Raw genomic sequence first — 14,099 nt, 5'->3', positions numbered from 1 at the left:
GGCTGTCAAGAGGGCTAATTAGTGGTGATCAGGCAGGCAGGCAGGTGAGCAGTTAGGAGCCAGTGGTCCTGGATTGTGAGAGGCATGTCCGACTGCCTGTTTAGGCCCGATCCATGGATCGGGCCTAAGCCAGAAGTCAGACATCCCCCGAGGGGTCCTGGATTGGAGAGTGTGCAGGCTGGGTTAAGGGGACCTCCCCGCCCCATGCACAAATTTTGTGCACCGGGTCTCTAGTTATAATACCTTATCAGCTTCAGAACTACAGCTACATTTTAGGGATATTAGACTTCACTTTCTTCATTTATGTAAGTCCCTAGGAGAAATGCTATAGACATTGTTTTCAGCCCCATTGAAAGACATGACTGTCACTGCTGCTGCTGATATTTATTCTAATAATGATACTTTAAGAAGAAATAGCTTTTTTCTTCTGACTGTTAAATAATACTCATTAAGCAATTAAATTAATAATTCTATAATCAAAGTAAAGGTTTTTCAAACTTTTGAGTTTTTCACCACTTTCGGAATTTAAATAATAGAAGTACGCATTCAATACAAAATCATAAGATCTTGAGGAAGATATTGGGCCAATTATCAAATTCTCTTGAACTTTATCACAATATTACTGAAAAGATAAATTGGTACTATGGTAGAATTTAGATAGGAAATCTTGGAATACCCACTCTTGTTTTTGATTAATTATTCTTTCCTAAGTTTTCTCTTAAAAATATCAGGTGTGTGTGTGTGTGTGTGTGTGTGTGTGTGTGTGCAAGCAGGCACACATAGGTTTCTTAGAGACCAGCGCAATGTGGCTGTTGATATACCCCTAAACCTATACGGAACTCAAATGATATATGTTGAACCACATGAAGATGTTCTCCCTATATTAAAGAGATCCAAGTGGCCTCAATTGACTGAAATTAAAAAAAATTCTTCCTTTGTTTTTAGGTTAAATTCTTAATATATGCTTTGTAACTGTAAGTCCAATACTCAAAAGGCCCATTGCTAGTGCATAATGAAAAGCTGCTGTAATGAGGCATGAGATAACATTTCCTCCAACATTTAGATTGAAACAAGGCAGGCCATGTGCCTCAGATTTTTTTTCATGTTTGGGCATCATCCTCAGGTATGACTGTCATGTGAATCCTATATAATAAAAGCCCAGCGACCATAATGGCATAATGACTGAATGACCACTCAATCAGTTGCTTTGAGGTGCATTGACTACCTCTCAGTCCCCGCCGCCCCCCCTCTGGCCTGCATGCTCTTATTGCTGCATGCTGAACAAGGAACCATGGGGAACTGGGGTGGATGTTGGCGGGGAGAGACAGGGGACTGGTGAGCAGGCAGAAGATGGCCCTGATTGCAGGCTAGGCCTAGGGACCCTGCCCACACTCGATTTCATGCACTGGGCCTCTAGTAAAGAAATAAAATATCTATCAGAGTTACCTTATAACAACATACCTTATACTATCCTCATATCCCAATTATTAGGTTACTAATCCTTTACCAAGCTGTGGAATATTGGGATGATTCTTTGAAAACTTTCTGATTGGCTAAGATCACAGAGCATTTGTGTTTTTCTTGATATCTGCTTATATAAACCCTTACGGACATCTAATCTCAAATACCTCATTTATACACTGCTAGACCAATTCCAAAGATAAATCCTATATAATAAAAGCCTAGGTGGCGTTGCATGACGTTGTCACAAGATGGCCACCACAAGATGGTCGCCACAAGATGATCTCCACAAGACGGCCACCACAAGATGGCCAGCAGGAAAGGGCAGTTGTGGGTCATCGGGCCAGCATGGGAGGGCAGTTGAGGGCGAACAGGCCTGCAGGGGAGGACAGTTGTGAGCTATCAGGCTGACAGGGGAGGGCACTTGGGGGTTATCAGGCCAGCAGGGGAAGGCAGTTGGGAGAGACCAGGCTGGCAGGGGAGGGCAGTTGGGGGCCATCAGGCTGGCAGGGGAGGGCAGTTGGGGGCAAGATCAAGTTTGCAGGGCAGGGCAGTTGAGGGTGATCAGGCCAGCAGGGGAGGGCAGTTGGGGGAGAGATTAAACCTGCAGGGGAGGGCAATTGGGAGTGACCAGGTTGGCAGGGGAGGGCAGTTGGAGGCCATCAGGCTGGCAGGGGAGGACAGTTGGGGGTGATAAGGCTGGCAGTGGAGGGCAGTTGGGAAGTTGGGGGTGATCGGGCCAGCAGGGGAGGGCAGTTGTGGGTGATCAGGCCAGCAGCAGAGGGCGCTGGGTGTAAGATCAGTCCAGCAGGGGAGGGCAGTTGGGTGTAAGATCAGCCCAGCAAGGGAGGGCAGTTGGGAGCAACCAGGTCAGCAGGGGAGGGCATTTGGGGGCCATCAGGCTGCAGGGCAGGGCAGTTGGGGGTGACCAGGCCTACAGGGTATGGCAGTTAGGGGCAATCAGGCTGGCAGGGGAGGGCAGTTGGGGGTGAGGTCAGGCCTGCAGGGGAGGGAAGTTGGGGGCTAGATCAGGACTGCAGAGGAGGACAGTTGGGTGTGAGATCAGGCCAGCAGGGGAGGGCAGTTGGGAGCAACCAGGCTAGCAGGGGAGGGCAGTTGTGGGCAATTGGGACAGCAGGAGAGGGCAGTTAGGGGTCATCAGGTTAGCAGGGGAGCAGTTAGGCATCAATAGGCCGGCAGGGGAGTGGTTAAGGAGCGATCAGGCTGGCAGGCAGAAGTGGTTAGGGCCAATCAGGCAGGCAGGCAAGCAGTTGGGAGCCAGCAGTCCCAGATTATGAGAGGGATGTCCTAGATTGGAGAGGATGCAAGCCAGGCTGAGGGACACCCCCCATGCATGAATTTTGTGCACCAAGCCCCTAGTTTATCTATATTCTCAATATTTTATTAACTACTCTGTTTATGTTATGTCTTAACTGCTTCACAACAGTTCTCTGAATAACTCTTTTTCTTGCAGCCCCTTCAGTTGGGTTGATCAGTCTTCCATTTTTCATGTACCTGAGGGTTTAAAGAAAAAATTTTAATAAACACTGTTACCTTAATATCCTTAAGTGACTGCCATGCTTCATTGATATTCACGACTACTCTATAGATATCTCCATGACTATACTGAAATTTCTCTCATAATATCACAGTTATTGAAGTTATTTGAAATTAGGCCAGAATCATTCTGTCTATCTCCAAATTAATCTGCACACTGAAGAGAGTTTAGATTCTTATGGATCCATTTATATGGTCAGTCATTGTCCTGATTAAATATAAAATTTTCTTAATTACAGTTTATATCTTTGGCAAATATTTGCATTTTGGACTCTGTTCTATCCCATATTCACATAAAATTAATTAATTAATTATTTTATCTCACCTCTACATTTATTTTCTCTGTATTCTGTAAATTAGTCCCATCATCATGATTTTTAATCTTGCAATATAGGAATGAATTAATTTTAAGTCTTGGTTTATGAAATCCAATTAACATTGTTTAATGCCCATGCATTTTAATAATCTTTAACCTGGTAACCTGCATCCAAAATAACAATTGAAGTATTTACAATAATATCTACATACTAGAGGCCTGGTGCACAAAATTCATGCATGCTTGGGTCCCTAGGCCTGGCTGGCAATCAGGGCCAATCAGGGCCAGGCCTATCAGGGCTGGGCCAGAGAGGAGATGACAGTCACTGGGCTGGGTGTAAAAAGAAGATGCTGGAAGCCAACACCACCATCATCGGCACCCTGCCACTGCATGGTTCCCTGCCTCTCCCTCCTCCTCCTTCCCTCACTGCCACGCTGCCACCATGGTGGGTGGGTGGCAGGCCTATCAGGGCCTGCCAGCTGTGGGGAGGGACAGAGAACAGAAGTTTGAGGGAGCTGGCCCTCTGCCCCCTGGGAAAGGGGCTGTGTCTGCTGCCACCCACCCGCAGTTCCTTCCCTGCCTGGCGCCTGGCCATGATCAGGTGATCGGGGCCTGCCAGCCAGCGGGGGAGGGACTAAGGGAGGTTGGCCAGCCAGGGGAGGTTGGCTGTGGGAGTGCATTGACCACCAGGAGGCAGCTCCTGCATTGAGCGTCTGCCCCCTGGTGGTCAGTGTGTGTCATAGCGACCGGTCATTCTGGGCATTCTAGTCTTTCTAATCAGTTAGGCTCTCATATATATAAATATGCTCCTTCTCCATCTCATGTTTTTGCTCACTTCTAGTGAAAGTAAATATTTATTCACACATATAATCAATAAATGTTCTTGAGTGTCTACCAGTGCCAGGAACTTGTCTAGGTTCTTAGAATTCATCAGAAAACAAAAGAGATTTAAAATTCTGGCAATTTGGTATTTACATTTTAATAGAAGAAAAATATAAAACAAACAATAACACCATACAAGTAAAATGCATTGTATATTAGGTTTTACAATATATACATTAAAGAGTAAAAAGTTGAGTGCACCAAATAGTGTAAGCATTAGCAAGGAACATACAAGTTTTATGGAAATTACTAATTGATCACATTATCAACTTTTCTAAACATTTTATTGTGATTATGATGACACATTATAAATATGTATGTATACCATTCTGTATTTATGACAATTAACTGAGGTAATTTTAGATTTCTATTGCCTTTGTTACCCTTCCAGAAGCAAATGTAAATACATTGTGAAGGAAAATAATATTCTTATTTCTACATTCTTTTAATGGTTTTTGTGTAAATTATCGAGCACACAAATAAATATAATCATCCACATGAAAAAATAAGAAAATAAATGAAACAATAGACAATAGCAATAGACCCACAGAATGCAGATAATGGAGTTACATGACATTGATTTTAAAATAACAGAGTTTAATATATTAAAAAAGATAAAAGAGCCCTAGCCACTTTGGCTCAGTGGATTGAGCATCAGCCTGCAGACTGAAGGGTCCCAGGTTCGATTCTGGTCAAGGGCATGTATTGTGGGCACATCCCCAGTGGGGGGTGTGCAGGGGGCAGCTGATCGATGTTTCTCTCTCATCGATGTTTCTAACTATCTCTCTCCCTTCCTTTCTGTAAAAAATCAATAAACTATATTTAAAAATAAAAATAAAAAAGATAAAAGAAAACATTAATATTAGAAATAACCAAATATTCTAAAAGAACTAAATATACAACTACATAGATATTCTAGAAATTTAAAATGTAATATAGTTGAAAAAAAGCAGATTTTGACACTGTTGAAATTAGAATAAATATATTGAACATTATAAGAAAACATGTATGAGGCACCAGATAAAAGGATTTTAAAAATACATAATAAAAACTAAGAAATAAGGTTAATTCAATGAGAAACTTTTAGATGTATTAGAATCATAGAAGGAAACAGTAAAAGCAATATTTAAACTAATACCTAAAAACTTTCTAAAACTGATAAAGTGTTTCAAGCTACAGATGAAAGAATGCTCAAGAAAACTAAACAAAGTAAAACCAAAGAATATTACACCTCTGTGTATCATAGTACAACTGTACCAAAAGCAAGAAATAATCTTTTAGTGAAAAATGGCAAATTACCTATAAAGAAAAAAATACATAGTTTGACACATTACTTTTCATATTTATTTATTAACTTGATTGTGGTGACATTGGTCAAAATGAACATATAGGTTTTAGGTGTGTGTCTCTATGTTACAGATCTGTGTACTGCACCATGTGTCCACCAGTCAAAATCAAATCTCCTCCTGTCACCTTATATTAGGACCCCCTTCTCCCATGACTTCTGAACTGAAGCAATAAAAGCCAAAATAGAATGGAACATTTTGAAAGAAAATAACTGTCAAATAAGGATTTTATTTTAAGCAAAAATATCTTTCAGGAATGAAAATTAAATAAAGATATTTCAGACCCTTAAAAACTAAGATAGTTAATCACCAGCAAACACACAATACATGGGATATTAAAAGTTGTTTTATAACAAATAAAAATTATCTGTTGATAGCTTGGAGATTTATAAATGAATAAATTGTGTCAAAAGAACAAATTAAATCTAAGTAATTTTTGGAAACAAACATACATGGGCATGTGTGTATGTATAGATAGAAAAACATTGATGAAGAAAGGCAGAGTCATATAGAGATAGAAAAACAGAGAGACAAATAAATACATACAAAGAAATAAGTTTTGTTGCAACATAAATATATATGTTAGGAGTGGAGTAAAAGTACTCTAAAATTATTTTGTTATATTTGTAAAGAGAATATAATTAATATTAATATTAACTAATATTAACTTAGAATTTGATCATTCAAAGACAGATATTCCCATTCATCTCCAGAAGAATAGAAAAAAATGTATAACTCTAGGCTAAAAGAGGATAAATCAAATGACAAAATTACCAACAATACAAATGAAATGAGAAAGGAGAGAGAAAAAAATATCACATGAAATAGTATAATTTTAGAGTAAAACAAATATATTATTAAGTAATTATAAATGGACAAAAGCAACAGTTAAAAGAAAAATATTATTAGGCTAAATAAAAAACAAAATAAAACCATATACTATTTATGAGAGAAGTACTGCAAATACAATGTACAGTATAGGCAAATTAAGGGGGTGGAATATATATTACAAAAATCCAACCCAAAACAAGTTGGTATAACTATATTACTGCCAGGAAAAGCTGATGTTAAGAAAAAGTGCATTTCTTGCCGAAACCGGTTTGGCTCAGTGGATAGAGCGTCGGCCTGCGGACTGAAAGGTCCCAGGTTCGATTCCGGTCAAGGGCATGTACCTGGGTTGCGGGCACATCCCCAGTAGGAGATGTGCAGGAGGCAGCTGGTCGATGTTTCTCTCTCATCGATGTTTCTAACTATCTCTCTCTCCCTTCCTCTCTGTAAAAAAATCAATAAAATATATTTAAAAAAAAAAAAAAAAAAAAAAAAGAAAAAGTGCATTTCTTAAAAAAAAGAAAATAATTTAAAATGTCCACCATCTGAAAAATAATGTCAATACACAAAAGTTGAAAATGATTAAAAGTCTTATGAGTGAGATGGAATATCTAATAACAGACTAACAATAATGCCAAGAACAGCAATAAGAGCCAGATAGAATACAGATATAATCAGCCTGCTATGTGGGGCAACCAGGCAGGCGGGGGCGGGGGGGGGGGAGTGAGGGGCGACCAGGCCAGCAGAGTGGGCAGTGAGGAGCGACCAGTCTGGAAGGAGGTGCAGTTGGTGGCAACCAGTCCGGCAGAGGGGCAGTGATGGGTGACCAGGCCAGCAGGGGAGGCAGTTGGGGGCAACCAGGTTGGCATGGGGGGCAGTTAGGGGTGACCAGGCTGGTAGAGGGGGGTGAGGGGTGACCAGGCTGGTGGGGGTGGGGCAGTTGGCGGCAACCAGGCTGGCAGGAGGGCAGTTGGGGGTTACCAGGCAGGCAGGCAGAGATGGTTAGGGTGATCAAGCTGGCAGGGGGGCCAGTTAGGAGTGATCAGGCAGACAGGCAGGTGAGCAGATAGAAGCCAGCAGTTCTGGATTGTGAGAGGGATGTCTGACTGCAGGTTTAGGCCCGATTCCAAGACTAAACCTGCAATCGGACACCCCTCGAGGGGTCCCAGATTTGAGAGGATGCAGGCTGGGCTGAGGGGACCCCCCCCTCCTGTGCACGAATTTCATGCACCAGGCTTCTAGTACAGTTATAATCAGTTTGAAGACAAATGTGGGGATTCTAAAGCTAGAAGTACTAATGGAACTAAGATATGAAGAGGGGGAAACACCCAAAAGGCAATCTGGCTTCTGCAAGCATTCTTACCTGGGGGAATTTGCTTAATTTGAAAATGTAGGTGGCTGAGCACAAAGGCTTTTTTCCCAAGAATGGATTACTTGAGGAGTCTCAGAGAATCTGAGATGGAGTTTCAAATACATGGACGTTTTTACCAAAGTATATTTTTTAATATCATGTGACCACATAGATTAAGAGAATAAATACCTACTGAATTTCACCACTGAATTTCAGGGTAGAACTTTTGCCATTCACAGAGTCAAAGAATAGAGTTTATGACCTGAGAGAGGGAAGGGCACAAAGGAACACAACAAGCTCTCAGCTGAAAATTCTAGAAGGCCATGAACCAAAGGTAGATTGAGTTTTACCGTGATGGAACCCAGAGCTTCACTGGAATAAGCTGAGATCATTGATGACTCTGTATCCTATGGGAAAGAAGAGTCCACTTCTCCAGAAGGAACTAACATCATTTGGAGCCTCTATAAAATTTTTACATAAAATATCTATACCAGTCATGGTTTAACCATGGAAACAGGATCAGTTCTTAAAGGGATTTGGCTTATACCATGTGTGGGAGCTGGTTAAGCAATCTCTACAAGGCTCTTGTCTCCATGTTTGATTCTAGAGCTTAAAGTCCACAGGCAGGCAGTTACTAAAGAAAATTCATAAACAGAATCATATGAATGATGCTTGAACCTCATATAGATGGACTGAAACTCATGTACATTCTTATTGCCCTTGCCAATATTGAGGAGAGTGTTTTACAAAATTCAGGGTCCTTTATTATAGAACTACACACACATACACACACAACTCATAGTCCAAAGAAGTTGAAGGAGGATGCAGTAGGAGGTACAGCAATTACAGGCCTTGCTACTTCTTCACACTGATGAGATGAATCAGATCAGAAACAATGTGTGAAAGCTATAAAATGGATGCTGTTTCTCTTTCACACAACACCCCCCAAGAATCTCCCTTGTGACCTACACTAACTGTAAACATAAAAGATAGGGAATTCAGGAAAATACAGTTAATCCTGGCTAAGTCAATGTATTATAAAGTTACCATATGTGCTTAAACCAAACCTACTGAGTAGGAGAAGAGACAGAACAACCTGAACAAAAACCAAGAGAAAACAATTGCCAGTAGAACCAGACCCACAGCTGATTGAGTGTGTGAAATTAGCTGATAGTTTAAAATAACTGTAATTAATTGTTTAAGCACACAGAGGAAGAGACAGATAACTTTATCATGGAAGGAGAATCTGTAAAATGTTAATACTTGAAAATTTTAGGGCAAATTTAATTTCTGAAAAAAACTCTAATGAGTACAGTGGCAATTTATACAGACAGGGACACAGGATTAGTGAACTGAGACACATGTTATAAATATCCAAACAGAAAGAGTACAGAAAGAAAAGCTTAGGAGATAAGAAACACAATAGAAGAATCTAGTATACATGTAACTAGAATCTCACATATAGAAGGAAGAATAGTTTAAAAGAAATATTTGAAAAACTGATGACTATAATTTCTTTAAATTCATGCATTCAAGGAGATTCATGAATCTCAAGCAGGGTAAATACAAATTTAACCATAGCAGAAAAATTATAGCAAGACTATTAAAAACCAAACTAAAACAAACATTTTTAAAGATGTCTGAGATTAAAAGGCACATTGCCCTCAACACAACAGCTGACTTTTCAATCCTATATAATAAAGAAGTAATATGCAGATTGACCATCATGCCCTTACACAAGATGGCTGCCCCCATGTGGTCACAAGATGGGTGCGGCCATGTCATCACAAGATAGCCACCACAAGAGGGCCGGCAGGAGAGGGCAGTTGGGCGCTACCAGGTTGGCAGGGAAGGGCAATTAGGAGTGACTGGAGGGGAGGGAGGGCAGTTGGGGACTACCAGGTTGTCAGGGAGGGCAGTTAGGGGGGGCCAGGCCTACAGCAGAGGGCAGTTGGGGGTGAGCAGGCTAGCAGTGGAGCAGTTAGGCATCAGTCAGGCCAACAGGGGAGTGGTTAGGGGGTGATCAGGCTGGCAGGCAAAAGCAGTTAGCGGCAATCAGGTAGACAGGCAGGTGAGCGGTTGGGAGCTAGTCGTTCTGGATTGTGAGAGGGATGTCCGACTGCCTGTTTAGGCCCGATCCCCAGGAGAATCCCCAGGATCAGCCTACACTGGCAGTCAGACTTCCCCCAAGGGGTCCCAGATTGTAGAGGGTTCGGGCTGGGCTGAGGGACACCCCGCTTCTGTGCATGAATTTCATGCACCAGGCCTCTAGTAGATATATAAAAGCTTGAAAATAATGGAATAACATTCAATACATTGCAAAGAAATAAGTTCCAACTAGGATTTTGCACCAGGTGATGCCTTCTTTAAAAATATATATCCTCCTATCTAATAACAGACAAACATGGTAATTGACCATACCTTCAATATGCGTCCCATTGGCTAATCAGTGCGATATGCAAATTAACCCAACCAAGATGGCGGCCGGCAGCCACACAGCTGAAGCTAGCAGGAGGCTTGCTTGTTCCAGTGATGGAGGAAGCCAAGGTTCCCTGCCTGCCGTGGCCTGGCTCTGAGCTCCGAAAGCAACAAAGTTTCAGTTATAGAAGCTAAACAAACCCCAGATACCTGCTTTCAGCAGGCCATGGCCTCAGAGCTGGAGCAACTAGGAGCCGGCTCTCAGCTCCAATGACAGCAACAAAGTTTCAATTATAGAAGATAAATAAATCCCAGAATAAAAAAAGAAAAAAGAAAAAAAGGAGAGGCTGGAGCTTCAGTGGCCGGCCAGTCTGAAAAAGGCCCTCAGTCCATCAACCAGACTGGCCAGGCACCCCAGTGGGGACCTCGATCCTAAAGGGGGTGTGGCCAGCCTGAAAACAACCATCAGCCCCTCATCCAGGCTGATCAGACACCCCAGTGGGGACCCCCCCCCCTGCAGGGGGTGTGACCAGCTGCAAACAGCCATCAGCCCCTCACCCAGGCTGGCCAGACACCCAAGCGGGACCCCCACCCTGATCCAGGACACCCTTCAGGGCAAACCAGCAGGCCCCCACCCGTGTACCAGGCCTCTATCCTATATAGTAAAAGGGTAATATGCAAACTGACCATAACAGCAGAAAGACTGGGAATGACTGGTCACTATGACACACATTGACCACCAGGGGACAGACGCTCAATGCAGGAGCTGCCCTCTGGTGGTCAGTGCACTCACACATGGGGGAGCTCTGCTCAGCCACAAGCCAGGCTAATGCCTACCAGTACAGTGGTGGTGGGAGCCTCTCCTGCCTCCTCAGTAGCGCTAAGGATGTCCAACTGCAGCTTAGGTCTGCTCCCTGCTGGCAAGTGGACATCCCCCGAGGGCTGCCAGGCTGCCAGAGGGATGTCTGATTGCCAGCTTAGGCCCAATCCCCCAGGGAGCAGGCCTAAGCCAGCAGGTGGTCATCCCCCGAGGGGTCCCAAACTGTGAGAGGGCACAGGCCAGGCTGAGCAACCCCCCCGCCACACCCCCCCGCCGAGTGCACAAATTTTTGTGCACCGGCCTCTAGTCTATCTATAAATAATAAAGACATAATATGCTAATTAGACCAGACATCCTTCCGGTCAACCTTCCAGATGAAGCTGGGGCTGCAAGGGAAGCCTGGGTTCTGGGTGCCAGAGGGAATTTGGTGCTGATAGCCAGGGAAAGGAAGGCCTACTCTTGCATGAATTTCATGTATCAGGCCTCTACTAGGTTAAATATAAATGATTACATCATAACCTGAAAGAATTTATGTTACCATGTTTAAGGAAATGGTCTCCTTGATCTTGAATCAAATTAAGCATCAACAAGGCTACGACTTTATGACGGTATAGAAAGAAAAGTCCATGACTAGATTTCAGTGAATATTTTTGCTTACACTGTTTCAGAAAGCTATTTTCCCCACATCCTACCATGTGATTCTCCCTCTGAATGGAAACTTCTACCAGGTTTCTTCTAGATTGTATTAAGAGCTTGTTTTGGGTTCTGGACTTTCTCACTCAATTACTATACTAATTCTGAAACTCTTTTATCAATTAAAGCTATCCCCTCACATGACTAGTCAGAATAAGTGTTCTGACTTTATTAGGAATCTCTGTACAAAAATATCCTTTTAGTGCAAAAGTTAAAAAACATGAAAATCACGTATTTTACCATTAATATACACTAAACTCTTATGCTAACAGTCACCTCATGCCTTGCACTGATTTATATCCTAGACATGCTCTAATAAAAATGTAATATATGAGTTCCCAAACTACTAATGAAACTTGGCTGAAGGATGTGGGGAACTGTCTTTTGAGTAAGTTCTCTGCTCAAAAAGTTGTCTGTTTTTTTTTCCTCCAAAATTATAAACTTTTACTTGTTTGGAAGCCAAATAATTTAACACTTTACATGGATGCAGACTTTAACACACACTAGAAATACAATTCTAACACTCAGAGTTCTTTGGTCAGAAATCAATCTGACTCAAGATGGTAATGAGTTTACCATTCTTGGAAGTATTTAAGCAAATATTTGACAGCCAAATTAAAGGATAAAATAAATTAAAGAAATTTCTCTCTTCAGCTAGAATACTTGATTTTTGAAGTCCTTATTCTCTGTGTTATTGCTGGACTCGAATGGCGTTCTGTTCTCTTAGCAGTCTTAAAATGATTAAAGCTACTGCTGGGATTTGCCCTACATCTTTCAATATATCTCTGTACAGGGAATGATGTCTAATCCCAGCCATATATTAAGTTTACTAAAGAAAATCACTCAATACTAAACTTTGCCATATATTTCTGTGTCTTGCCTTTCCTCAAAACTGATTCTAACTTCTAAATACCCCATATAAAACTAAAACCAAAGGTCAACAAGAATTTAAAGATATGAGGGCAACCCTACCTCCACAAAATGACCCTTCGATATATATGTATATTTCTTTATTGATTTCAGAGAGGAAGGGAGGAGAGAGAAATAGAAACATCAATGATGAGAGAGAATCATTTGATCGGCTGCCTCCTGCACATCCTCTACTGGGGGTTGAGCCCACAACCCCGGCTTTAGCCCTTGGACAAAGTAGAACCTGGGACCCCTCAGTCCGCAGGCTGAGGCTCTATCCACTGAGCCAAGCCGGCAAGGGCCAACATGTCCTTTTTAACAAACCCTAGATTCCTAATTGTTATATCTCCTTTCTCTTTCTTTCAGGTTCCCAGTTCTCAATGACAAAGGTTTCCATGATGCGTATATTACCAGAAACATTTATAAGCATGTTTACTACAAACATCTTAATTTTATTACCACATTTTTGGATAAAGAAACTTTTCCTAAACAGATAATGTGGGTACTCTGGGGGGATGAGGAGTTGTATCTGTCTTATTTTAAAGTCCTCTGATTTGTTTATCAATGTTATGCGATTCCTTCCCTTAGATAATTACAAATACAGATAAAAACATCAAACTGAGTGGCATTTCAGAGATAGTCTACTTTTATATTCTTTGTTGAATTCTAGGTATCAGCCAGATTCTCACATTGCTTGGGACTACTTTAAATAAAATTTCATTTCTTTAACACCTTATGGTTCATTTGTTCTATGATAAATGTCATTTATGTTAATTAAACAAAATAAAGTATGAAATGCTTATGATGTGACAACATGTTCATATAAAAATAAAATATTCTTTATGGTACATACATGTATAGATATGTATATGTACATATACAATAAATGGGAAGATAATTTAAAACTTATCTTTAACTTTGTTATCTGAATAGAACTGAGAGGAGAAAAAATGAAAATAAGTTTTTGTTTTTTTATCAATGTGTATTATTTGACTTGTATGAGCATTCATTGCATTTTCAATATAATTTTTTTAAACTACTAAAATAGAAATGCACACTTCTATATCTTGCAATATGAAACACTCCTTCCTCCAACAGCACTCACATTCATCAAAATACATCCAAAAGCACTAATAACAACATCAAAAATAAAACACTTAAGAATATTAAATTTAAGAAATAATTGTAATTGTATAGCAGACATAGATGCAATTCTTTGAAATAAAGGAGGAAACTTAACATCAGAGTGGTAATCAAAAGCTAATAATTTGGCAAGAATTAGATGTAGACAGGCATACAAATCTCTCTAAGCAAGAGATATGGGTCTTTACAGTCTTACAAACACAAGAAACTAGGTCTTCAACTATATTAAATACAGTATGGTAATTACCAGAGGGAAGTATATGGTGAGAGAAGAAGATTTGACTTTGGATGGTGGATACACAATGCAATATACAGGTGATGTATCATAGAATTGCATACTTGAAACCTAAATAATTTATTAACCAATGCCACTTC

At 41.0% G+C, this 14,099-nt stretch overlaps 1 protein-coding gene across 4 annotated transcripts in view; it reads left to right on the top strand.

The window, feature by feature from the left end:
- The window catches only part of LOC139003344 (putative selection and upkeep of intraepithelial T-cells protein 1 homolog), a 70,793-nt gene extending 57,330 nt beyond the window's left edge, over positions 1 to 13,463 (top strand). For all 4 annotated transcript variants that reach the window (XM_070405075.1, XM_070405073.1, XM_070405072.1 and 1 more), the window contains one exon: positions 12,948 to 13,463. In XM_070405075.1, coding sequence (XP_070261176.1) covers positions 12,948 to 13,078 — 131 coding nt within the window. In that variant the 3' untranslated portion in view covers positions 13,079 to 13,463. The remainder of the gene's footprint in view (positions 1 to 12,947) is intronic.
- The last annotated feature ends 636 nt before the right edge of the window (positions 13,464 to 14,099 follow it).

This window comes from Myotis yumanensis, unplaced genomic scaffold, assembly GCF_028538775.1.
Source record: "Myotis yumanensis isolate MYYU_CA2020_CCGP unplaced genomic scaffold, mMyoYum1.0.hap1 SCAF_2, whole genome shotgun sequence".
NCBI lineage: Eukaryota > Metazoa > Chordata > Mammalia > Chiroptera > Vespertilionidae > Myotis > Myotis yumanensis.
The sequence above is the reverse complement of the archived record's forward strand: the minus strand, read 5'-3'. Positions and strand labels throughout refer to the sequence as shown.